Raw genomic sequence first — 25516 nt, forward strand, 5'->3', positions numbered from 1 at the left:
CATTTTTTCATGTAACTCAGCCAGCATATTTCCAGAAAGGTCAAACCTTTCCTTCAACTCTCAAGTAAGGTAACGATCTCTCTAGTGAAAGTTTTTTTTTTTTTTCTTTTTTTATTCCTGACAATAATTTATGGCTTTAGAGCACCTCTTTTAGAGAAGAAAGAAAGAAGAGAAGGTGCTCCACGATGTGAGTGGAGGTGGCTCAGAGAAAGTGAGGTGACATTCCCACTTTATCTTTCTGCCAACCGGTGGGAATCGAAGCGCGGTTCGGGGGGAAATATTGACTGCCTTTGGAGTCTTTTATGAAAAGCTGCGCTGTCACAACATGTGTTGATGCAGTTTGGAGAAGCCGAGAGAATTGTTACTTTAGCATCAAAGAGGGCATCAGACATCAAGGATCAATAAAAACCATTACGGCGTTTTGCTCAAGATGTTGAGTTATGCCCAGAACCAAAACAAGAAACGTGGGAAGTCTTGAGCGGAGCGTGTTCGGGGTGAAAAAAGGACATCCCTTCATGGCTTATAATAGCTTAGCATTTTTTTTTTTTTACGATGACATTTAACATGACATTTATCCACATCAGTGTCTTTGCTCGATTTATTTCACTAAAATCGCAGGTCACATTGCTAATTTGGGTCTGAATGATGCCTGCAATAAAAGCCCGACTGCCTGTTCAAGGGCTGACAATAAATTCAGCTCTCACCCACACAGCTCTGGGGCCAGTCTCTCTGTTTGATTAAACTTTGCTCCCCAATGGTATGAAATATCCAAAGGCACTTAGATTTACAACCTACTGCGTTAAATTATTGACACCTCGCTGCCTTTCCTATCAGTTTCTTCACTAATCCCGCGTTGTTGCCGTGCCTATTTAAGTTGGTGACTTCCATTTGACTTTCAGTGATAAACGGCTCCGGAATGATTCATTATTACTTGATGACAGCGGCTATGGGCATGTTTACATTACGCGTGCTATATCTGATAGGCCCGTGCTAAGTCTAGCAGGCTATAAATAAGAGTCTGTGTTCGACATGAAACAAACAGCTGTTGTCTTTGAAGCGAAGATATGGAGCAGTGGCTCCGCTGATAGATCTAAATAACTCAGGCTGCGGAGTTAGCATGGCGGCAGAGCAGACAAGAGAGATGAAGAGGAGAAGAAAGGATGAAAAGAGAGAGATGGAGAGAGACAGAGGGAGAAAACAAGAGGGGCGAGAGATGAAGGGGGTGTGAAAGGAGGCTCTCGGGCAGGGAGGATGTGGAAGCTCCGTCTCTGGAGTGAGCAGGTTAATTTTTCATGTGGCGGTTTGCAGTGCCCGAACCAGGCAATCCTATAGCCGGCCACGGTTTCCCCGAGAGAGAGCTTGTTGCTGGAGGCCCCCAGGCGGGTTTCTTGTTGAGTCTGCCTGTAAATTGCCACCAAACTAGTGAATTACTCCACGATGTGTCACAGAGGCAGCAGAAAGCCCCAATAGGCATAAAACCACGGACTTATGTTTTCCCTCACAGTAATTCCTCAGTGACAGCGAGGGTAGCAAATTGAGATGTCTCAGTTAGAAGCTCCAGTAGCTCCATATTCAAAACAGCTGGTTGTCATTGCTGCGAGAGTTCCTGATGAATTAAATAGATGGGCATGCTGCTCGCGGTTTAACAAACAACGGCAAATCATACTGGGGAGTATATTGGGATAATTTGTCAGGAAAGCGGCACATTTTTAAACGGTCGTCCCATGAAGAAGAAAGAGAAGTTCTGTGCGCGCTGCACTCGCGCACTTTGAGCTAACTATTGATGTTGGCGCGTAGACGACTGCAGACTGCAGCGCAGCACGTCAGCGCGGTGATTAGCGCCACGCAGAAAAACACATCTGATAGAGCGGGGGGAACAGTGTTCCCTTTGCAGGCAATTTGGCTAACAAAACGTTTTGACCTAATGACGGCACCAGATGAAAAATGAAGGAATCAGAAAGTGATTAGAAGTGATTCGTCAAATCAGTCCACGCAGTGGCAGTTAACACATTATTACTTGTTGGTGACGCTACAAAGATCGGGGAACATCATCTCATCAGACTCATCGGGATTAACCACGAATATCTGAATTTAGTTTTATTAAAATGAACAGATTATCATTACTATTTCCCACAATAAGTGAAATCTCCGACCTACTGTTGACGTGGAAATCTCATTCGGAAACGCCCTCTATGATAACTAAACATTTATAATACAGTCCATCCTAACTGTACTAATTGTTCTTGATATTTTACTAAAAGCTAAAAAGTTGAACCTGCCAGTAGAACAAGAAGAGAATTTAAGGGTACGACTAGATATTTCAGGACTCAACCTCCTGGTATTTTGTACTTAATGTCATAGTAATCTATGGGGCAAACTGAGAGACTTTTTCATCATCTGTAGATCTGCATCAGGGAAAAAAAAAAGTTACAGATGATCTACATTAAATATCAAAGCCAACCACTTTGAGTTTGAGTCATTAAAGACAGGACGTCCTCATTACACCGCGGTTTCTCCAAACCCTGGATCAGTATCTGCACCGGTGCAGCACGTCTAGATGCTCAGACCATGAACATGATGCACGACACGATCTGAACCAGGTGATTTAAAACCCTAATCAAACTTTATTTCCCGTAGCTACTCAGATTTTCCACGTGAACCGTGCCACACCTGTCATGTACGCGCTGCATATTGCTGAAGGCAGGACTTCTTTGAAAGACGCTGGCGATGGATGTGAAAAATCTTTGGCAATGCTGATGTTCCCGCCTGCCAAAAGGGTTTCAGGCCCACCCGGTAGAACAAAATCTTCCCGCTAAACTATTCCTGAAGAGTGACAGGAGACGCTTTCCAGAATTTATGAATGGAGCCCTAAAATACTGACTGTGCACAAATTGTTGTGATGAGACGAAGTAGGGATTTATTTTCTCCACAGCGGTGTTGTGCATCTTACAGCTGTCAAGTGTTCTAGTGTGAAATCCAGGCGTATTGATTTTTGTGCATTGTGCTATATTCTGTACAGAGGATACGGTGTGTACTTTTTTCTTTTTTTATTGATGCTTTCCAATCTCTCACCACTCAATTCCATGTCTCCAGCGCATGTTACGCTCCGAGAATGATCTCAGCTGAAAATAACCTAAAGCGAGAAACACCTTGACCACAGCGACATCATGAATCCTTATCGCAGCAGGTGCCACGGAGAGAGAGAAAAAAAAACAAAACAATTCTGCCACTTAAACGTCATAAAAGCGTGACAGGATCCCTTCCCTTTAGCTTCCAGCACAGCTGGGGCTAAGCGTTTCAAAGGGACTAGTGTTTGAATGACTGCGATGTGGGAGCTCAGAGTCTGTAGCTATGGATTAAGCGCACAGCAAATAGTAGCATGGAAGAAACAGACGTAATCTCTTCCCTCTCCTCCACGGCCCTCTCACCGTACCTGTTCCCCGCTTTTTTAATCTCCTTACTGAATTAGTTCTCGCAAAGCTGCTCAAACAGAGAGGGGTTTATTCACAGTTGCTACACTGGTTAAAATAACACGAAAATGATACGGCCTCAAGTTTGCCGATAAGTCCACCGGTTCACGGATTGACGCAGTCGTGCACTTTGCACCGCGGCCGGCCGCGAGCGAAGACCAAAGCTAACATTTTGGTATTTGCGTACAAACAGGTTACGGTGCGACCTCATGTGTGCCATAAAAACTTCATTACGCCGGCTCGCTCGGTCTAGCCTTAGGTTTAATCACCTACAGTGCTCTACAGGATAATTTACCCGGCAGCACGCCACATTTGCATAAAAGCAGTTTCGTTTTGCATTTTGATTCATGGCTTTGCAGTTTCACAGAAGATTCTCGTCATGAAAGAAAATTCCCACACCTGAACCGCCGCGCTAACTGCCTGAATATTTCAGCCTGGCTCTCGCAGCTTTGCTCTCGCTGCCTCCTGCACTGTGAAGATCAAATATTAAGCCAGAGGATTTTTATATGCAGTATTTCACACTTGCTGAACATTGTATTTTTTTTTTTTTTTTTTTTTTTTTAAGCTTGCACACCTTGGTATGAGATCATTACCAGTAAGGCTGTGACTTTAGGAGTTCATCAGTGTTTCTCCCAACACGCCCCCGTAGGATTCTTACTAATGAGAAGTGAAAACATTCTCTGTGATTCGTAGGCAGCGTTCCTCATCAGACAGCCAATAGGAAGAGCTGCTGGAGCTGGTCTGATTGTGTCTTTTTTTTTTTTTTTCATACCAACACCCCTTCCTATTTTAAATTCTACAAAGTAGGAATTCACCTAGCCTTCCTTACTCCACTTTCATTTTAATAGTATTTTTTGCCACAAATATTAATCCATACACATGTTATTTTGAGACCTGAGTGTCACTCTAAGGTTATGCTGTAGTATCCCGCACCCCTCAAAAAAAAAACAGTAGCGTGCTTCTTTTATTTAGTTCCAGAGCAAGAGAACAGGTTTCCATTTAAGGAAAGCATTATGCAAATTCTAACCAGGCATTTACAAAGGAGACGCTACTTCCTTGATTCATGTAACTAGTGTTTCACGTATCGATGTTTCCTTCCCTTCTATACGTCTGCTTTACCTGCAAAATGTAAATGAGTCTAGATTATTAGTTTCTAGGTGCGCGCTGTCTTTTAAGATGATTTTCATAGAGTGCTATAACGAGATGGGAGACAGTAGAAGCCGCTGCATTAAGTGCTTGAGATGAAAAACTGATATGCTGTGGAGCCTTTGTTCTAACAGCAGTCTCTCAGTCTAATCTAATTTACACACAACCTTATGGCCCCACTGAGAAAAGAAATCTATACATTAAAGAAAGCTTGCGTAAGTGTCCATTACAGTGTAGGTGGAGATATAGGCACAGCAGGGCTAGTGAAACCGATAATGGAAATAATTACTACACAATACAGCGGTTATATAACAGCATTGCCCTAATTCCTGCTGATTGAAAGCAGGCGAATCACGCTTACTTTGCAGGGGGGGGGGACTCCCAGAGGGATTCCTGGAAGTTCCCACACCAATCCTGGCATCAGGCTTTTACGGAACTGGGGGACAGGGTGAGTATATGGCAACCCATATTTCAAATATTTACTGTGCACTCCTGGAATGTTGACCTTTATGTGACAATGAAACGCAGCTTCACACCCTCTCCTGTCTGCTGGTGATTTCAGGGAGATGGGGTGGGAGGGGGTGGGGGGGGCGATGTTGGATGCAAGCCTGGTCGGAATGGAGAAGCTGTCAAAAGCTGATAGGTGAGTGTGTGTGTGTGTGTCCAGGAGCCCTGGATCCTCTACAAGTGACAGCGCAAACGTATGATGTGGCACACACTCTGACTGAAATAGTGCCTAGTGAGACTAAGTGTGCCCAACAGTGAGAGAATGATTTTCCCTTTTTTCTTTCTTTCTTTTTTCTTTTTTTTTTTTTTTTTTTTTTTTTTTTTTTTACGCCAGCTTCCTTCCTATGGTAGCCAAATTGTAGGCCAGAGGTGGCGGAAATACGTCAGTTATGTGGGTTCTCTGAAGCTTGCGTCTCTTAATTTCGGATGAAGGGAATGAGAGGGGGGAGAGAGAGGGCAGATTTTAATCACTCCTGTCGCTTTAAGGACACTTATCAAAGCCTGATTATGCGAATAGAAAATACCATGAGCCACTGAGCAACTGAGCAGCCAAGGGACGGACTGGAGTGGATTTATAGGAAACTCAACATTATCTAAACTGGAATGGACCGCTTCTCTGCCTTGTGGAGTTTGCTTACACACTGGATGGTTGTCTTACTCGGACGGCTCGGGTCATTTAGGAAATATTGCGCATAAGTAGCTCTCGGACTTGGGATCCTTTGCCCCTGAAGCGCGGAGAGGAATATGGCTTAAAACTCAACGCGTACGGGGTTATTCACTCATCCGACAGCTACGATCGCTACTTGCTCGCCAGGCGTTTTTGTTCCGGACGGATAGTATCCCGAGCTCTTTATTTGACAGCCTTGGATCATGGATTGGGGTGGTGGAAAACAACAACGGGCAGCGACATGATTTCTCTGCGCTGTCTGCGGCATGCAGCGAGCTCGGGCTTTAGCCTTGCCTGTCATTATTCCGATGCAACAAAAGTTACAAAGCGAGCGTAATGCGTGGATTTGAACAGTTTCGCCGTTTTGCACCTGCTTTGACGGACGCCGCGTCGACATAGTGCGGATTCGTGACAGAATAACGTGTGGATCCGCGTCGCTTCGCTCTCCCACTATCGCCCGAGTGGGATACTTGAACATTTGCTCTTCGTAATGGAGATTTGGGAGGTCTGTACTCAAGGTCATTGAGTGTTGTGGGGAGATATTTGCGGTGTTATTTACACACGGGGCGCTATCTTGGCGTTAATAGCGCAGCCCTCAATTCTCAGTCCGGTGTGTGTTATTTGTTATTACACGGTGCGGCGAGCGTTCCGGCGGGCACGTACCGTGGAGTTCTATCTATATTTCTTTTTGACACCGCGAGCTTTCTCCGGCGACATGGATGGGAAATTGAAGCAGGGTCGGAGGTGCCGGTCCAAGCGGGAGAGGGTGCGGAGGTTGCGGGAGGCAGGGAGCAGAGACGCCCGCAGCCCCGACCCCAACTCCTCCTGCTCCGACAGGGAGGGACACAGTCCGGGGAGGGACGCCGCCTCCCTGCCCGGTAAAAAGGCGCCGCACCCCGCAGCCGCCGCCAGAGCCCCGCGTCCCCCCCGGAGGAAGAGACGCGAGTCCAGCTCGCAGGAGGAGGATATCATTGATGGATTTGCTATCGCCAGTTTCATCAGCCTGGACCGTCTGGAGGTAAGAGGGACCATTACCTGTTTGCGTGTCTGCGTGCTTCTTCGTGCGTGGAGTGCTTGTCAAAGTGGGAGGCTGAGACCCGCCCTCGAGCGAAGGGAGGACTTGTCTGATTTGTCACCAATTTAGTTGAGGTGGCGTCAATTAGAGGCCACACGAGTGTTGTGATCATCTAAGGGTCTCAGAGGTTGCCCATCTCCATCACCTCCTCTCAAGGTGTCAACCTGTGGTTTGATTGTCATAACACGGGGCTGTTGACATGTGCACGCTTCAATATTTTACCAAGGTGCCAAATCCGTGTTGTACCTGTGTGGAGCCCCTGTCATGAAAGTGGTTGACAGCTCCTGCAGCGCGCCTCTCTGTTTACTCAATATTAGAAGTTCACTTCTTTTCTGAATGAGAAGTGAATCCCTGGTTGCACATAAGTACAGTTTGTTGAGAGAAATAAACAGGTGGCGCGGTGTCATTAATGCCCCTGGTTTGTGTTGTGTTGTACTCTGATTCACTGCGAGTTCTCGGCGCACTCCTGACATTCTGCTCTTTGATAAACTGTCTGCTGCACCATTCATCACCACGTGCTGATAAGTCTGTTCCTGTCATTGCTGTGCAGTATGTCAGATGTCAGACGGATGATTTAAGAGAGAAAGGAGGTTCTCTTGTGACATCCTCTTTTATTTATCTCCTTTATCTCATTACGTTCCAAATGACAAATAAAACATTGCTCCCCGTGGGATGTTAGGCAGGCTGACAAGACAGGAATCCTTGTTTTTCTCCCCTCCATGGCTCATCCTGATAGTGCTACAGTAGTTGAAGTCACTACTGTTAATACACTGAGATCTGTATACTTTAAGATGACGACTTTGTTTTAAAGCCCTCGGATTATACCATAGTTCATGTAGGCTTAATGATGGGAATAAGATGTCATGAATGATTCTTCCCTCCTACATAGTGCTTAGTCACAATAATGACCGAATGCACATTTTCTGCTTGAACTCTGAACCAGTTTTCTTCTTTAGATGAAAGTATTCTCTCACTTGGAGCTGATCATCAATTACTCATCTGTTAACAAGTTGTCTGGGGTTTCCAGTGATTATATTATGAGTTTGGCCCTTTGTGGTGCTCAGGGCGAGTGTGAGATCAGATAATGTAGGAATGGAATGAGGACACAGGTGTGCAGAGGATGAGTCCAAGAAGAAATATCATACAACTAATATTGATTTACACCCATCAGGCATAACATTATTCCCGTTATCCCACAGATACCTATCCAGGTTGGGATCTAGTGAATTTGAAGGCCAGGTCAACACACTCTGTTTTACTTCATGTTTTTTGAGCTGTGTGCGTGTCTGTGTCAGGCTGTCGTTGCTATGTGGTGGGGCCGACTGGTCTGATCTGGTCTGGGTGAGTGCTGCATGTCTACGTATCATTCACATGAATTTCAGGTTCAAAAGTTTCCCAGCAGAACATTGAATCATCACAAGATGATCACTGTTTACTTTTCCAGTCATTGGTTTTAATCTTGTGGCTGATCGTTAGATTAGATTAGGGTAAGCCCCTCGTATGCTCCCGCTGTTATGCTACAGCAATGCTTTCCCAAGATAAACTCGTTACATGCAGTGAAATGTGTGTCAAATGTCTGTGTCTGTGCCCATTCTTCTTGATTTGCATGAGTGCAGCGGTGCTCTGTGATGTCGTACGTGTGAGTATTTCTGTCCTTTGTGCCACATGACTGCCACTTCTGACAGCTGCTGACTGCAAAATACTTTGAGGATGTCATAGCGGCAAAGTGCTTCTCAACGGTGTCTTCTGCCACCAGCACACTGTCCAGTCCTAATGACTTCTGGGGACATTCTCTGTGCGGGTTATAGGTCATTTTAGGTCAGAGTTTCACAAATGCTGTTTTTTTTTTATTGTTTCTGTGCTTAAAAGGTTTCTTTTCAGATACATTTCCAAATTCTGCATTTGGTAAGGAAGTGAAGCAACATGATTATCTTTTTTTTTTCCCTCCACATTAACTTGCAATAATAGTTCTGGAACGCAACTGTGCTCTGCATAGAAGCTTAATGTTTCCAGGCTAAGCAAATGAGGCATGATGCAGCTTTTTTGTGAAATGATTCTCATATTGCAGTTACTTGTTGGTAATTGGTCTGATTTGTATTGAAATGGACTCCACTTATTAAATGATGTCAGTGATTCTGGAACAATTATATGAGACATGCATGAATAGTTTACTTTTTTTTGTTTTGCCCTACAATTTCTATGCTTCTGGAAAACGAAATGAGCGTCTTGGCTTTGAACTAATTTATTATAGTGTTAACTATAAGCGTCGTCAATAATGACATTTGTTTACGGGTGACGCGCTGCATCGCCGTGACTGAAGTGCCCTCTGCGGGGAGCGCACCCACTGGAAACATCACATCGCTGGTCGTGACTCATGCTTTCACCTACTTACTGTTTGCCTGAATGGAGCTCATGACCTGCGCTACCTGTGCTAATTACTCATCAGTTATGAGGGGGACACAGCAGCCAGGGAGCAGCTCTGACCTAGTGCGTCACGCTCCGATAAGCCGGCGCGTCCTCACTGGGACGAGTGCGTGGCTCCCCTGACCTCTTCAAAGTGACTGATGGCCAGCGCCGTTGTGTTTGTGTCAGGCTACTATCTCATTAGCATTCTGCCAACATTAATATCCCACCCCGCCTGGGTTCATCGAGTCCATATGGCCAACGTGCCAATATTTACTCTTCTTTAATCGTATTTTTTTTTTAATCCTTCCGTAATCCTTTTTCACTTTGCTAAAGCACTTCAGGATATTTCATGAAGTCTCTCTGTCACCTTAGGGTGACTGTAATAGCCATTTGATTGTCCTATTTTAGAGCACAACTGCTACTATCTGTTCATAAGAGGCCGAGGTCGCGGGTGTCTCCCAGAGCGCCGCGACTCTAAACACACTCAGACGCTTGTTGTTGTTATATTCCAGCTCCGCGCTGATAGGATCGCGCTCCCCTGATGAAGGCTTAGGCTGTACGGTGGTCTCCCTGTAACCTGCTTCATTACAGCCGAAAGCAATTTGCAGCCACAGCCGCATTTGATTACGGCGTGTTTATTTGCTTCGAATCCCCTCGTTTCTCGTAGGAAAGCCGCTCGCTCACCTGTGCGAATCGACTGTACAAACACGGCCGCGCTGCTTTGTCACTGGCACCTTATCGTGATTAGAAAAATGTTAGGAATGATTCAGCGATGATTCAAGCGCAGTCGATCTGCCGCTGTGGGCTTTGGGAGGAGAAAGCGGAAACCCGGTACGTCCTGTTTGGGTGGTTTTAACTGTTTCTTTTGTGAAGAATTAAATTATTATTCGTATTACGGACGACAATGTCTTGCTGTTGTTTTAGAGATGGCGCTGAGATGGTGTAATTGTCGAGCGGGCTAAAGAGAATAAAGACTACATTCCCATCTGAGAATTCTTTCAATGAGCTGAAAGGCCAATTTTCTTGGAGACAGAAGGTTTTCACCTGACGGCAGCGCTATAAAACAATTACCCGCTGTGGCTTAAACCCTCCAGACGCCTCCCCGTGGGTATCGAACAAGTGAGCAGATAATAAAATGACACAATTATCCATCTGTCACAGTATTAATAAGATGTTTGATTTGGTCCATTTGCTCCGTGAGTGACGTCGGAGTGGCAAATCCCCTTTCGCTAATCCACAATCCTTCTGTTCATCTGATTTTACACGAATTTACAGATTTGTTTGGGGTTTTCGTTCCACGGCATGATTTTCTAAATTCGCCCTAACGGCGATTTAGCCTTGTTTGATGTCGTGATAATTCAACAGTGTCAAGGGCAGGAGACAAAAAGGTCAGGGATTCTGTCACAAAAAGAAAAAAAAAAAAAAGGGTTCACACACAGTATCAGAGTCCTTGATGAGAGTCTGGCTTTTTATTTATCCAGGAATGTTCTGCTTGCTCTTTTTACGCGTGGCTCAGTTTCCTACAGCTTTACTCACTAATCATCATCTGCTGTTGGCCGCTGAGCAGCTCCACTAGTGCAATATGGGGAAATTAAGTCCCTTGCCCTGGGGGAGCTTGACAGTAGTTGTTAGGGAAGCTGTGAGTTGCTGCTTCACTTTCTCCGCCTGTATTTTGCCAGCTGGTGCATGAATCCAAGCCAGCAACATTCCAGTTACAAGTATGTGCCATTATAAATCATCAAGTGCTGTGATGAAGGCCTCAAACTGAGAAGATTGATATTCCTCTAAACTATCTGCATATCTTTCTCTTTGTTTGCACTAGAGATAATATCACGTAATCTGTATTAGCAGTCGTAAGTACAGCTTGTAGCTGGCGCGGATGACGGCGCCGCACGGAGACCGCTAAACACGTTGCCGCGGCAATGTCGTAGGTTCGTTCCTTAGCTTTCTTAGCAGCTCTGTGCGTAGAGCTGTCTTTGTCCAATTCCTGACGGCGGACAAGTTTTTACTGCTAATCACGTGACCGTTTTGCCATTTTAGATGAGACGGCGCTAAAAGGTGAAGGCAAACAAGCCGAGCACGGGAAAAAGTTACATTGATGCACATGACTTTCTTTTGTTTGTTGTTTAAACTTACACCTGAAATGATTTACTGGTCTTCACTGTGTTCAATACTGCAAGAAGGAACAAAAGTGAATATGAACATCAGGAAGAAGCATGGACACGTTTTTTTAATGTTGACACCTCAAGTCAGAGTCATTACTTTATATAAAAAAAATATATATATATATATATTATATATATATATATATATAATATATATATACATATATATATATATATATATACATCCTACTTTACTCAGGCCTTCTGAGCTTGAGCTGATGCTTTCATGAAAAAGACTGGATAAACAAGACTTCCGACAATCTGAAAATCTCATGTTCCACATCCCGTGCCCGTGGTCAGCTGTGGTTCCTTCTCGGCCGATTGCCACTTGAGCAACGAAGTGCAAACTGACACCGCCACTCGAAGCCGCAGCACTCTCTGCTGTAGTAAGATGTCTGGCTTTCCACGGTGAGGCTGCAGATTTGTTGCAGAGCTTGCAGCGATCTCGCTTTTTGTTTTCACTTTCCCCCGACGGCGCCAGCGCCGCGCATCATATGCCTGCGCCGACAAACAACTCCGGCATTAATTAACGAGGCGGCCCCCCGAGGCTCCGCTGCTCATTGGCTGACGCATCCCACGGAGAGAGCTTTCTTAACGCCAGTGGGACGTCCCCCCGGCCCTGGCTCTCTCTGACTGTCACACGCCGCAGGTGACAGGGCGGCTGATAAATGCATGGTCACATTCACGAGCCCTCTCTCTCGCTCCCTCTCTCTCTGTCACACACACACACACACACACACGAACACAGCACTCAACCTCTACTGTGCATCTGTCCAAGCCATCGACCCGTGACCCAAATATATCCACCCGTGGAAGGATGGAGTGTGTTGAGGACGTGTCATGATGTGGATCTGAAAGCAGGCAATCCCTCGCCTCTGTTGCTGCCAAAGTTCACTTGCGTACAGTTATGTAGGAATTTTGTGGCACACAGCAAAAGGCAACAGGGCGAAAATACTCACGAGGCCAGCTTAGATGACAACATATCTGTTTACATATATGTTTACACTGCACCGAAGAAAGTCAGTCCAGTCAGTTCACTGAATCACACGTCTTTATTTTGGCACATTTGTTTAAAAAGAAAGGCCTGAGAAGACTAATTGACTTCACTAATCATAATTTTTAGCTGCTATCACACATTTAATCCTTGAATATTCTTTTCCCATTCTCCTCTTTTGAGGAATGATGAAAGTCCTTAACGTGTAAAAATGGGATAAGTTGTCATATTTCAAACCTCAATTTATCTTGTGAATTGACCAAAATGTAGATTTAATTTGGGTTATTTTTCACCTCTTTCTATGCGTGCTAGACGTTGTGCTGATTATTTTTATAAAAGTGTTATCACAAGTTTGGTCCTCTCGGTCACAACAACTGCTTTCCCTCTTGACTCTATACCTGCAAAGCTCTCAAACCAGTTTTCCTTTTTGCTTTGATTTCAATATGTGACCCTTGAACCACCGCGCTGCCGAAGAGATAATAGACGGGAATAAAAGCAGACCGAGCAGGTAGGCTGGTTAAAAGCTACCATGCAGAGTTCCTGACTACTAGTGATTCTATTGAGCGGTGATTTATGGGCGGCTTTGTCTGAATTAGGCGCTTACACAGAGATGGGCGAGCCCTCTTACGAGCACTTGCACCGGCACGCAGACAATTAATCGGTCGGTTGTGCAGCAGTGTTCCGGTAAGACAGCAAGCTTGCAAACATGGACGCCACTGATGTTTACAGTCAAAAAATTAGCTCTTGTATAACCGGACATTCATTACGTTAAAGGATGCACACTGTGTATTTTAGTGAGAAACTCTGACTTTAATTCGATTCGTTCGTTTCTAAGAAAAGAGTCCCCGCTGAAGCTCTGTCAGTTGTCTGTTCGGAGGCTCTACTTCACAGTCTGGACGCAGCAGCGCTTCAAAACCTCAAAAATAAGAGCCTCTTTGTTTTCAAGTGGGGTGAGTGGCGAGGAGTAGCTGAGACGCAGAGACAGTCCGACATAGCTGACACACATTAAGTGGCACATAAAAGCACGTGGGTAGCTTGTATATATCCATTTCCTGCCTGCCGTCCTGAGCCGTCCTCCGTCTCCCTGTCTCAGTGTTTTCATTGTGGTGAATGACAGGATGTAATTATGCTGTGATTAAGATGCTGTCTCTGAGCCTGCAATGGATTAGGAGCTGCACTGTTAGGTTTCCCCGGTAATTATCCCGTGCTGATTTGTCCCCCTGTTTTTTGCCTTTCACAGCCCCTCTCCAGTTTTTCAACTGTTTGATTAATGCGTGTCATTAAACAATGTTAACAAAAGATATTTCATTTGAGGCAGTTTAAGAAAAAGCTAATTATTTAGAGATACCTTCGCAGTCATCATATTTGTCTTTCGGCCGAGGTATTTTCCCGCCCTGTGATTTAGGTTAATATGTAATGACGTACTTGGCCACAGAAGCTCCCAATGAATGACTAGCAGATGAGGGCTGTGAGGGATTTACAATAAATATAATGAAGCCTAAATAGAGAGGGCACTCTTTAAGTGGCTCATTAAGTAATGGCTGTTTTCCTTTTCAGCCATGTCCTTCGCTGACAGAGAGCAAATAGAAAGCTCTGAGAGCCTGGCTTGAATCTGTCTTCACATCGCTCGAGTCCATTTTCAACATTTTGCTTGTGTGCATGTGGAGGTCGCCTCTCCAGCCTTGGAGACTTTCATCCAGCACAAAGGTCCACTGACTGGCCTTACTGAGTTGCGCGCAGGTCAAGGAAAATATTAGTAGGAATTTCAACAAAGGTTTCCTGCAAAAAAGAAAAAAAAAAAAGCCACACAGATATAGATATTTACAGTTTTACAGTTGCTGAATATGACAGCCAGGGTTTGTGTCATTGTGGTAATAAAATCACTACAGCCACTCTGCACCTGCTTGCTTCTGTAAAATCATGTTCCATACTAGATAGATCTTTGTCTGCTGGTCAAAAACAATTAGTTTTATCTCCGATGTAATGCATCTAATATAAATTCCTTCAATATGTAATCATCCTTTTGTGACACTCCCCATTGAACTATTTCTCAATCAGTGCATGAAGCTAGAAAAGTACCATTTGTCTCCACTGTATCAACAAACCTGGCAGCATTTCATCTTTCAAAGACAGACTTTTCTCGTTCTTGTTGTTGTTGGCGGGAGGTGATATCGATCATGAGTTCCGCCTCAAAGACATTGTGGTAGTCTGCCTCTGTCTGTTCCTCTGAGGACTAAGGTCGATATCTTGGCTGAGGTAACTTTTTTTTTTTTTTTTTTTTTTTTTTTTTTTTTTTTTTTTACAAAAGGCAGGCCACTGCCCTGGTGACCAAGAGCTATACATGGAAACTATTCAGTTTCACTGCGATTAAATTTGCAAGTGTATTGGGGTTTATTTGGGATTTGGACGCTGCCCTTCCCTGACATTTTGACAAGCTAGCATTCAGCAACTGTGCACACACCCCTTGAACCAGATTGTGGATTGACAGGTTGTGATGACACATGGTTTTAGATGGTATTTTATGTTTGGATTCATTTCGTGCTTCATAAACAGTCTGGCAACTTACCTATCTGTGCGTTATGACTATTCATAAACACCATTCAGAAGTTTTCTAGTAAACAGATTTATAGGGTTGATGGGGAAATGGACCTGGAATGCTGGAGTCACCACATGACAAACTGGACTCCAGGTATAATGAGACATTGTACACAATATTTAACACTATTCAAACTCCCAGTTTGAATAAAACAATTTGGGTATTTTATAGGCCCGCTGATTATTCTGTGTCACGCTGTCACAAATCTGAAGTAATCAAAAACACTGCGCCGACTACAAATCAGCCTCCAGTCCATGTGGTCATGTTTTTTAAGGAGAGCCTCATTTTCAAAGGCATGACTCACACAGTCGTGACATTGCGCTGAGTCTTGCTGCATGTTTTCTTAATAGATCGCTCTTGGTGTGAAAGCAATTAGCGTTAACAGTTGTCGGCATGCTCTTCTGCTACCAACACTCTCTACCAACACCAGCTCTGAGGGGAATAGTCTTTATAGGCCAAGCGATGCTGACAATAATTGCTCAGCACTCAGCTCCGCGTCTGAAATAAGATACAGTGATATGCTAGGCTGCAATTTATTACGGCTCATTGTTTGTTGGTATGTTGATTGTATTTGCAGTGTTTAGCCTTTTCTCTGTGTCTGCGCGTTTCCGTGTGGGTGCAGGCAACGCCAGGCGAGGACTGTTGCTGCAGTGTTTCGTGTGATAGCTTTGGCAGCCATATAACAAGCCGTGGCCAAGATAATAGAGCTTAGATAAGAGGTTGGTTATGCAATGTGGAATTTCTCTCTTTCCCCGTTGCCACTTCTGCTCCATTCACTGTCTGGATGACATTTGCCTGACAACTCTGGGCCGAGCTGCCACATTCAGTTTTCCTGTCAAAACGAAGCACCTTGTCGCCCATCCACACTTTGCTCGCGGAGTCTGAATCAGTGTTTGGCAGGTGGAGTCTATGGAGGAGTTTGTCATAGCTGACATACTGTAAGTGAAGGGAGAAGAGTTTGGCGCTGAATCTAGTAGATTATTGCCCGTTTACTGCCCATTGTTAGCCGCTTTGACGCGATGCAATTTTCTTGAGTCATGGTGAGTTTTGTATTTCTCGCTTGGATCCTCTCAGCTGCATTAATTTCAAAATGGAAAGTGATGGGTTATATGCGTGAAATATTTTTTTATTTTTTTTTTTCACGGATGGTGTCAGGTGATGCGCAGCTGAAGCACCTGCACGGCTCAGAAGGGCATCTAACTTGTTGGTTGAATCATCAGTGCGACTTAAAAAAAAATGTTCTAAAACATTTGTTTTAAGCTGCTTTTGTCCATGAAAATACAAGAAGAGAAGTGGATTCCCAAAGTGCACATAGGCGGAACTATCCGGCCCATGTTTACGTTTCAGTTTTTTAGAATGTGAAAAAAGAATACTTAGCGACCTTGCTCACAGTTTGAGTTTGCTCCTTCTCTGATTTGTGCCTCAGAATGATTTCTCCTCCATAGAAGTGGAGCCAGTACATATGGTGATTTCTGCTGAAGGGTTACAGTGTAGAGTATTTTGTGGTTTACACCCCGTTTTAGAGGCATTTTCATCGTGCCAAGATTAAATTATAGCCGAAATACTGAACCCCTCTGGATTGTATATCATGTTCTCTTGGCATGAAAAGTGCATTTTTTTTAAAGAAATATAAACATAGCATGAATAACAAGAACGTTCTTAAACTAGCCCTACAGAGTTCATACTTTGGTTGAGGAGGCAGTCAGCCTGTGGTTCTGTATGCTTCAGTAGATTTAATCAGTCTTTATCATGTTCACACTGATGCCAGCCCAGTCGCCATTGTTGACGAGCGCAGAAGTATAAATGTCTCACGGGCTGCATGCGTAAGTTACAGCGTCCCGCAGCACTCTAGAAGCCCCTTAAGAAACGTCTGATGTATCTTCAGATGTTTACTTGGAAGCATCTAAGGATGCACAACAGTATTTTCTTTTCAGTTTGTGCGTTTGAGTACTAATACTGGGTAGCGATCCAAAGAAAAAAGGTTTGTCCTTGCTCTCTGTCTGGACTGTACGTAGAACACATGTCCACGTCTTTTCTCTTTGTTTATATGTGCCTTCTGATCTTCATGTTGCTTACCCATAGATTAAAGGCAGCAGAATGCATTTGCTCCCCTCTTGGAAACAGGCCACGGCGCTTATCACACCGGGTCCACTTTGTCCCTGTGCATCTGAAACGAGGACGCGCGTTTTAGAACCGGTAGGGATTCACCCAAGGTGTAGAACGAGATCAAAATTAAACACACACACACACGCTCAGATACTGAGTACAAGGCCAGTAGTTGAGTCAATAAAGAAAACAGGCAGCGTGTGAGAGCGAGAGAACATAAACAGAAGTCTGCCAAGCTACTGTTTGCATTCCCTGTCTCTGGGCTTCGTAGCAGCTGCTTGCGTTGTGTGTAGTTTAAATGCCACGCTATTCATAGCCATACTTGCAATATGATTTGTAGGCACGGCCCTTTATGTTGCAGATTGTTTCATTAACTTTTCAACAAGGCTTTATCTAGTGGACACACTGTATGTTTAATGCGAGTTTAGTTTCAGACGGTTTAAAGTCATAGTTAAATATGAACAGCAGAGGATTTCCCAGCCTCAGATTTTGGGGAAACATGAAATGATACTAAATATCAAAACAGAATGTACCTCTTAAACTACAAAATCTCATATCAGTCTTTTCTCTTAGACAGTCCATCATTCATAAGAACAGACTTTACATGGTGCAAATGCAATCATGTAAACGCAACCAGGGAATTCACCGTTTACAAAAGTGAAACCATTTGTGGTTTGCATCGGTGAATGTTCTCGGATGGCTGCTTTTCTGCGCCTTCATCTGCAGTGATTGAAATCACCTCTGTCGCACATTCTACTTCTTTTCTGTCTTAGTGAACAAAGAAACGCCGTATGTAACGGACCACGCTATCATTTCTCATCATTCCATACCAGTGTGGTGGGCGCGGGCTGGGACTGAGCAGACGCACGTAATTCTGCACTTGATCATTATTTCCACCCTTTATTAAAGGTCTGTGTCAGATTTTTACCCATCGACTCGCCAAATATCGAGAGCCAAGAGCTTCATGTCATGTCTAAACTAAATGCCAGACCTCATCATTAGTGAAGACCACAAGATTACCACGCTGTGCTTAATACAGCAAGCTAGCTGTGCTCAAATGCTGTTTGCATTTGTTTTATTGTAAATCATGCGTAGCCTGATCAGTTGACCCATGATTATTAATGAAATGGTCAGCCAGTTAATTAATAGCCACAACTGTAGCTAAGTAGTGCTGCATGTGGTAAATAAACTGACGCTAGCAAAAAAAAAAGATCCATGTTAGCAATGACTGCTAGCTTACGGGTATGGCCTTTACGTCTTAAAACTGACACAAAGCACAAGGATGATAACAGTTTTCAAGGCCAAGACACACGGCACTTTTATGATTACATTTAGATTTCCACTTCACAGAGGTCGCAGCAGGCTGGCAGGATAAGCACTGTTGCCTATCTGCGGCTTCGCGGGAGGCAAACATCCACCGCTTTCCACAACACAGAGTCAAATGAGATCGCAACACTTCACAGACACTTTGTTATCAGCCCCGTTAATGAGAAACATTGTGGAAATGAATACCTTCGCTCTCTTCCCGGTCGGCCTTCCCCGAGGCTCACCATCAGTTCCTCAAATGTGCCACCGGCGTGAACTGAGCACCGAGAGCAGACACGCACGGAAAGAAAACACAGCGAGGGAAGGTAAAAAATTGATGGTATAGGAGAAACAAAGAGAGAGTGCTGGGTGTAGTATTCCAGCTTCCCGCTTAATTGTTTCCTGGCAGCAGGGGTAAGCTTGTTCTCAGTGCATAAATCCTCTTATTTTCATTTATCTGCTCCAGGTGTTGATGAAACAATTCCCCGCTGGATAATCATATTTCCCCTTCCCGCCTGCCAAGACCCCCCCCACCACACACAGACACTCACACAGCTTCCCACCCATCACACACACACGCACACACGCACACTACTAGCACTGTGCGCGCGTGAATGAATGGATCTCCTTGCCGTTTCAATTTGCACAATAATGCAAGAGGTGGAAAACGGTTACACTCAATGACAGTCACACACCGAAGGGTTTTGTGTGTTCGCCTGTCTGTGCGTGTGCGCTATGTATATGCGCAAAGATTTGCTATCCAAATTAACAGGGCAACCAGTTAATTTGTTAGCCATATGTTTACTCAGCAAGTCAACTGGTCAATAAGTATGCAAGTCAGCTTGTCACTCTGTCTCCCGCCAGTTTAGTAAATCAGTTAACATGAAAGATGTGAAATTAGTCTTCTTCATCATCGTACTGTGTGTCCTCTGTAGAGGGAACTCGGTATTATAAAATGTATGTACAGAATACGTTTCATCTTCTCTTGTTTCGACATCTGTTCAAATGAGATTGAAGAAGTAAAGGTGTGATTTCGACAGGAAGCTTTTCATTTGTATGTTGGCCACACCGCTCGTCAGTTTTTACTCTCCGTTGAAGCATGAAGCATTATTTTATGACTGGCGGAACACGACTTTATTTCTTGTAGCTGCCAGTCACTTGGTGGCCTGTGGCATTGCCTTTATCAGTTCTGAAAGCCAATAAATGTAACTGAGGGTCACATACATCTGGAGGCCTCTCTGAGTCTCTGTAGCTTGAGGCAGGAATGTTAAACCAAGGGTATACTCAGGTGTGTCTGCTCTGCACTCAAATAGACCCTGCGAATCTTTATTCGTGGTATAAGACATCCCTATAATCCCTATACATTGTTTTGGAGTGGTATACACATGGTATATAATCAATCAGTGTATGTTTTGATTTGGGATGAACCAATACCACTTTGTTAATGTGAAGGATAAGGATGTCCCAGTGTTTGGAGATCCGTATCAGGCCAGATCCAGGCATTTTTAAAAGGAACAGATTGGGATTGGACATCAGCCAAGCTCGATCTTTTGTAGTTATTTATGCCACAAACCAAAACCATGTCCTTGTAGGATCAAAATGTCTCCTTCCTATTTCAATAGTGGTCTGTTAATGTCAAAGCTGCCCAAACGGAAGAAGAGGAACTATGATCTTGTGACTAAACATGCGTGCTGCTACACAGGACACATGTTTAGTCACAGGATTATGGTCTTTTTTGGGGAGTACAGTATGAGCATAACTATGGATATTCCCATACTGTTACCCAAAAAAGATCACTATGGCCATTTGCTACAGAGTGGCATATGAGTTTTAAAGATGGTAAAACCAACACCATAATGAATCAGTCACTACCTTCAGATAGTGTGAGAGGAAGTTTAAACTGCAGGTGAACATCTCTATAACTGAAAGGGACTTGCTCAGGTGCACTACCCACTTGACATCTTGTCATTTCCCAGTCTAGTACTGACTGGCCTTGCAGCCAGATCTATGACAGGCATCTGCAACAGACAAAAGGGGCAAAGTGAGCTAATGTGTGTTGTTGACCCCCTTGAGCAAAACAGCAGCCATTGTTTGCAGTCGAAGGCACAATGGTGTTTCTGTTCAAAGCCAGCACAAGTGAAAGCTTGTCATCAGAGCTGAGGAAAGTAAGGGTGAAAAGATAAAGGGGGGAGAGGGAAGCACTTGCTCACAAAAGCAACCTGTTTGAGTGCTGACTTTGGTCATTTAACCTTAGTTACTTGGTCCTGCTAAGTGAAGTGTTTGGATATTCTTCCTGTTCTTACCTTATATATCCTTAAAGTGTTTGCTAACAAATGCATTGAACTTGGACTTAATAATGTTATTGCTGCACTACGCCATGACTGGAACATCTCGAGTTATCCGCAGTTTATGCGCCTTAGTTAAGTTGATGCAGAGGTCACGGCACAGACACATGCGTAGACCCATTGATGCTATTGAATGAATAAAGAATTGCTAAGGTTAACTGAGCAGACCGACGTTTCGGTGGAATTTGGCCAAATTTTTGGCGAAAGTTTCAGTCGCCACTGTTGTGAAGCAAGAAGTAGAAACCTGGCTTCCAAAAAAGACAGCGTCATCTAGCGCTTGGGTGGCATTGTTACAGAGTGAGCCAGACTGATGAGCACACAAGTATAAATGTATCACACCGGCGTAGGCTTGGAGCAAAGGTACTACAAAAGAGCCTTTAGATATTAAGTACTGAAATTGCTGTTTTGCTTTCGGCCCATTTTAATCCGTTTTTACAGCCCATACAACATACCAGTCAGTTCATGCAAGCAAATGCTTGAATTGTAACACAATTCCTCTTTTACTTTTCTTGCATCTACAAATCAACCTCATTATGGTGAAAACATTAATGCTCAGGGGGGGAAAAGCACAGACCTCAGCTATTATTACCACTGCTGCTGGTAGATCACCTGCTTCTCCACCTGTTCTGTGAAGCCTCAGGCACAAGCCATGATCACATTGCTACATTGCTACAACTCACATCTGCTTATGACACACTAGCGTCTCTTAATCCACTGGCATGAATGTATGCTTGATATGGTTGATTCTGATCTGTTCAAATTAAAAATACACTGTTATTTGTGTGACCCTCGCGATAATGTGGGTGGAAATACTGAGTCAGGTTGCTCAACACTGACTGATACAACTTTTTTTGTTGATGCATAGCCACCTTTTCTGACCCCCATCCCCTTATACTATTAAGATGTTTACAGTAAGTATTGTTTCTGCACTGCTGTAGAATAAAATAACACATATCAGCATGGCTGGCTGAACAAGATAACCATCTTACAGTACGATGCCTTTGGAGATTCCTGTGAAACACAGCAACCGAGAGTTTTAGCTGCTTTTTACAAGCTGTTTTGCCGTACGCACAGTTCACTGCACTTACTTACTTACTGCACTGTACTTGCGTTAGAGTCTCAGCCCCCTTGCAGTGGTATAAGTTATTTAACATGTGGTAACTAGTCAAACTGATAACACTGAAATGACATGACTGATAAGTGGCCTAGTACTTTCCTTTTCCCCTAGTGAACACATCTTAAAGACCAAAGGCATTTGGCATAAACTAACAAGTAGCTGATAAACAAGCAGCAGACTAAACCTGCTTTTGGGTAGACCCAAAATGTTTGAGTTGGTGTGAAGTATACAGACATTTCACTGATTCATTGTGCAGGAATTTGGCAGTGCTTTTTGAAAGCAGCGTGAAATGAGGTAATCCTGATACAGGAGTCCTGCGGTTAGTGATTTTAGTTTTCTGATTAATTTTTAGTGCCCTCTAAATTTGGACAGGAACCAGCCATGGCCGCACGTGCTAAGTCTCTTGCTTTGGAAATGTTGCCTGTTTCTTTTTTCCCTGGTTGTGTTTGTGGTGGGTCTGAGAGGCAGCCTGTCAAAGTTAATCAGCCCGCAATGACCAGCTAAAAGCAGACATCCTGACTGCAGCGTGGTCCACACACACACACACACACACACACACACACACACATACACACACCGACAAAGGCAAGCAGACAAACATGCAGCCTCTCACGTACATGTCGACGCTCATGTACTGCTGGTGTAAAAGGAGAAAAGAAAACTTGTTAACAGGTTTTTCCTCTGCTGGCAAGTCATTAGTGGAGGCTTGGTTAATGGTGACACTGGCTGAAACTGCAAAGATACAATGCAGTGCTGCAGTCATTGAGCTCGGGCTTCAATGGGAGAGGATGCCTGAAGACATTTATTCAAACAAGATGAACTGTTGATCCCCCGCTTCCTTCCAGTTCCTCTTTATGGTGTAGTGTTACAACAAGAGGAGGAAAAAGAGAAGGGAAATCCTTTCCTGTCTGGCTCTAACAGATAAATCACTTCTAACAAACAAATGTATCTTCTCCAGCGAAATCAGGCAGGATATGTGGTCAGTCAGTAAACCGATACTGTACCACCAACCATCAAGTATATGGAGCTCATTCTGCTCAAGGAACGCCAATGTTTACCAATTAGTCTGTCAACCATTTACATAAAATATCGCGCCATAATATTTTGGAAGATTCATTTTTAATGGTTTATGTTGCCCTTTGAAGCTTGTTGTTTTTATTTTATTGCAAATTAGCACAGCTTAGCCTGCTAACACGCTAAACTGATGGGGTGAATAGGCCAAACAGGATACCTCCTAAGTGTGAGTAACATTGTCATTGTCAACGCATTTACATGGTAAATTAGCTTTAGAAATTACACAAAACACCACTGTGCTTCAGTGCAATGTCACATGCAGATTGTTTGTCACTTTGCTTTAAGTTAATCCAGATTCCACAATGTGAAAAATGTCTAAAATGTGAAACATGTAAAGAGAATAAGGTGCGGAGTGCACACATGTGCAGCACTGTGGCGTTCATGGCCGCCATTAATCACACAGTCACCTGCAATTGGAAAAGCGGCACGCTGTAAATGGTTTTAAATCAGCTGTGGCCCCAGAGCAGGGCAGACATAATTGTCTCCATTAGCTCCAGACTGAATACTGCACTAGTGTGTACTGAGGCTGCTGATAGTCCCATGGCCGGTTCATACATTTCACTGGGAAATGGCTGAGGAGTGTGAAAAATAAATAGCTCTTTCCTAAGGCCTCGTGTGTTTGCGCATGCATATCTGTGTCTGTTAGCGTAGGTCAACTTTAGCTTCAGAGAAACAACTATCCACTACACTCCCCCTCTGAAATGTCTCCTTGTATTGCTGTTGTTGTGATCAGATGTTTTCATGGACATGTTCTTTTTTCGATATACAGCAGTGTCAACAGTTATGACACATCTACAGTATACACATGTCTTATCCCCTTTCCTAAACACCCTCCGGACCTTATCATTCACAGATAAACAAATCACAGCCATTTAAACGAGATGCAATTCATATCAGGCATTCAACAAGGTAAACTTTGTCAAAATATATTCATTTAAATCATCTTACAAGCCTGGTTTTGATTTCCTCTGCTGCTGCATATCATCTGGTATTGCTGTTAATCGGGCTCTAGAAGCGTGTACGGCCAATAGTAGATTATGCCTATACAGAAATACCAGCAGAGGAGTTATGAAGAGTCCATGCAATATGCTGATATAGATGAGAGGCATTGCAATAAAAGCTAGTTACTCTGTGGACAAACCGCTGCCAAGGCTGAATAATTATAGTGTGTTTGATTATTATTTGTCATCTGGGTTTGATTGCACAACAATTTATTAACATAATTTCCACGCTGTTCAGCAGATGATTGGAGACTGTCCAGCTTATTTAAAATAGCCCTGACTTGTGTAACATTAAAATTGTCATTGCCAAAGGAAATTTTGTGCCTAGGGAACTCATTTTAGCTAAATATAACTCGCATCTAACTCGTAGTCCCTTGTAAATGAACCTAATGTAACTCACAGTTATGTGAAATACTCCCATCCTGTCCCCCTTGCCCACGGTGATTTATTTTATTTATTTTTTTTCCAACTTTAAAGGAAATATATATACACACACACACATATTTGGATAAAGAATTTGGAGAAGTCATCTTGGGTACAGAAGTTTTTGGATGGCTCATATAAGGTGTCCGACAGGGATCTGTTTCTGTTTCCTGTTTCATGTTTTTCCCCAACATAACATGGTTCTTATGTAGCTGATACTATCCATGCATCAGTTCAGCCGACGGGGTTACAGTCTGCTTTTGATTACCCTTGCACCTCTTATGTTAAAGGTTCTTCTTAACTCTAATGCATTGCCATGGAGTGCAGAGCTTTGATGTTTCTGCTCTGAGCTCATGTTGAGCAACTTTCTTAGAAGTACAAAAGTCTTTTGATTTTTGAACTGTAACTCTGTTCAATTTAAAAGCAGAAAAAAAAACTAATTTCAAAATATCTGCAGTTGAGTACAAATACCTATATGCTCAGAATACCCACAGTATTCATTACTCATTTTGTTTTTTCCCTTTCCACCTACTTAGGTTAAAAATAGGAAGCTATGACACCAGGTTTTCAAATTTCTACTGACAACAAGGAATATTTATGTCATTGTTATTTGCCATTGCATAATTACTGTTTAATGTGAACCCGCTATTTATCAATGGGAATCTCTGATTTAATACCCTGAATCAAAATATAGAGTATATCATAAGACTCTCAGGAAAGTAAACTGTTTCAGTGGCCATGATTCATAAACGTAAATGGTGAAGGGAATAAATAATGCCACTAAGCCAAGCTTTAAGCCAGCAACATCATAATAAGAATTTATGTAGCACTTTTCAAAACAAGATGAAAATTGAGTCATCACAGCAGTAGAGAACAGGATACAGATATAAACTAGAATAAATACTGTATAAACCACTAAAGATACAAGTAAATCATCATGTCGGGAATAACGCCTTGTTAAATGGTTAACAGAAGACATTGCCCTCTACAACAATCCAGATGAAAAAAGCGTACTCTTGACATAAAAGCCTCTATTATAAAAGCCTGCCTCTGTGTAAGGATATAAAAGTTGTCACTGTTCACAGTATAGTACTGACACTAACCCTGGTTGTTATTTAA

The 25516-nt window shown here is 43.4% G+C and overlaps 1 protein-coding gene across 11 annotated transcripts in view; it reads left to right on the forward strand.

The window, feature by feature from the left end:
* The first annotated feature begins 5514 nt into the window (after positions 1–5514).
* fbrsl1 (fibrosin-like 1) overlaps positions 5515–25516 on the forward strand; it is a 255188-nt gene continuing 235186 nt past the window's right edge. For 7 of the 11 annotated variants that reach the window (XM_047591775.1, XM_047591767.1, XM_047591774.1 and 4 more), the window contains exon 1: positions 5517–6808. In XM_047591775.1, coding sequence (XP_047447731.1) covers positions 6506–6808 — 303 coding nt within the window. In that variant the 5' untranslated portion in view covers positions 5517–6505. Of the gene's footprint in view, positions 6809–25516 lie in introns of all 11 variants that reach the window. The other 4 variants (XM_047591773.1, XM_047591768.1, XM_047591770.1 and 1 more) reach the window with 3 other exon arrangements.

The sequence above is a fragment of the Mugil cephalus genome, chromosome 8 (assembly GCF_022458985.1).
Source record: "Mugil cephalus isolate CIBA_MC_2020 chromosome 8, CIBA_Mcephalus_1.1, whole genome shotgun sequence".
Lineage (NCBI taxonomy): Eukaryota > Metazoa > Chordata > Actinopteri > Mugiliformes > Mugilidae > Mugil > Mugil cephalus.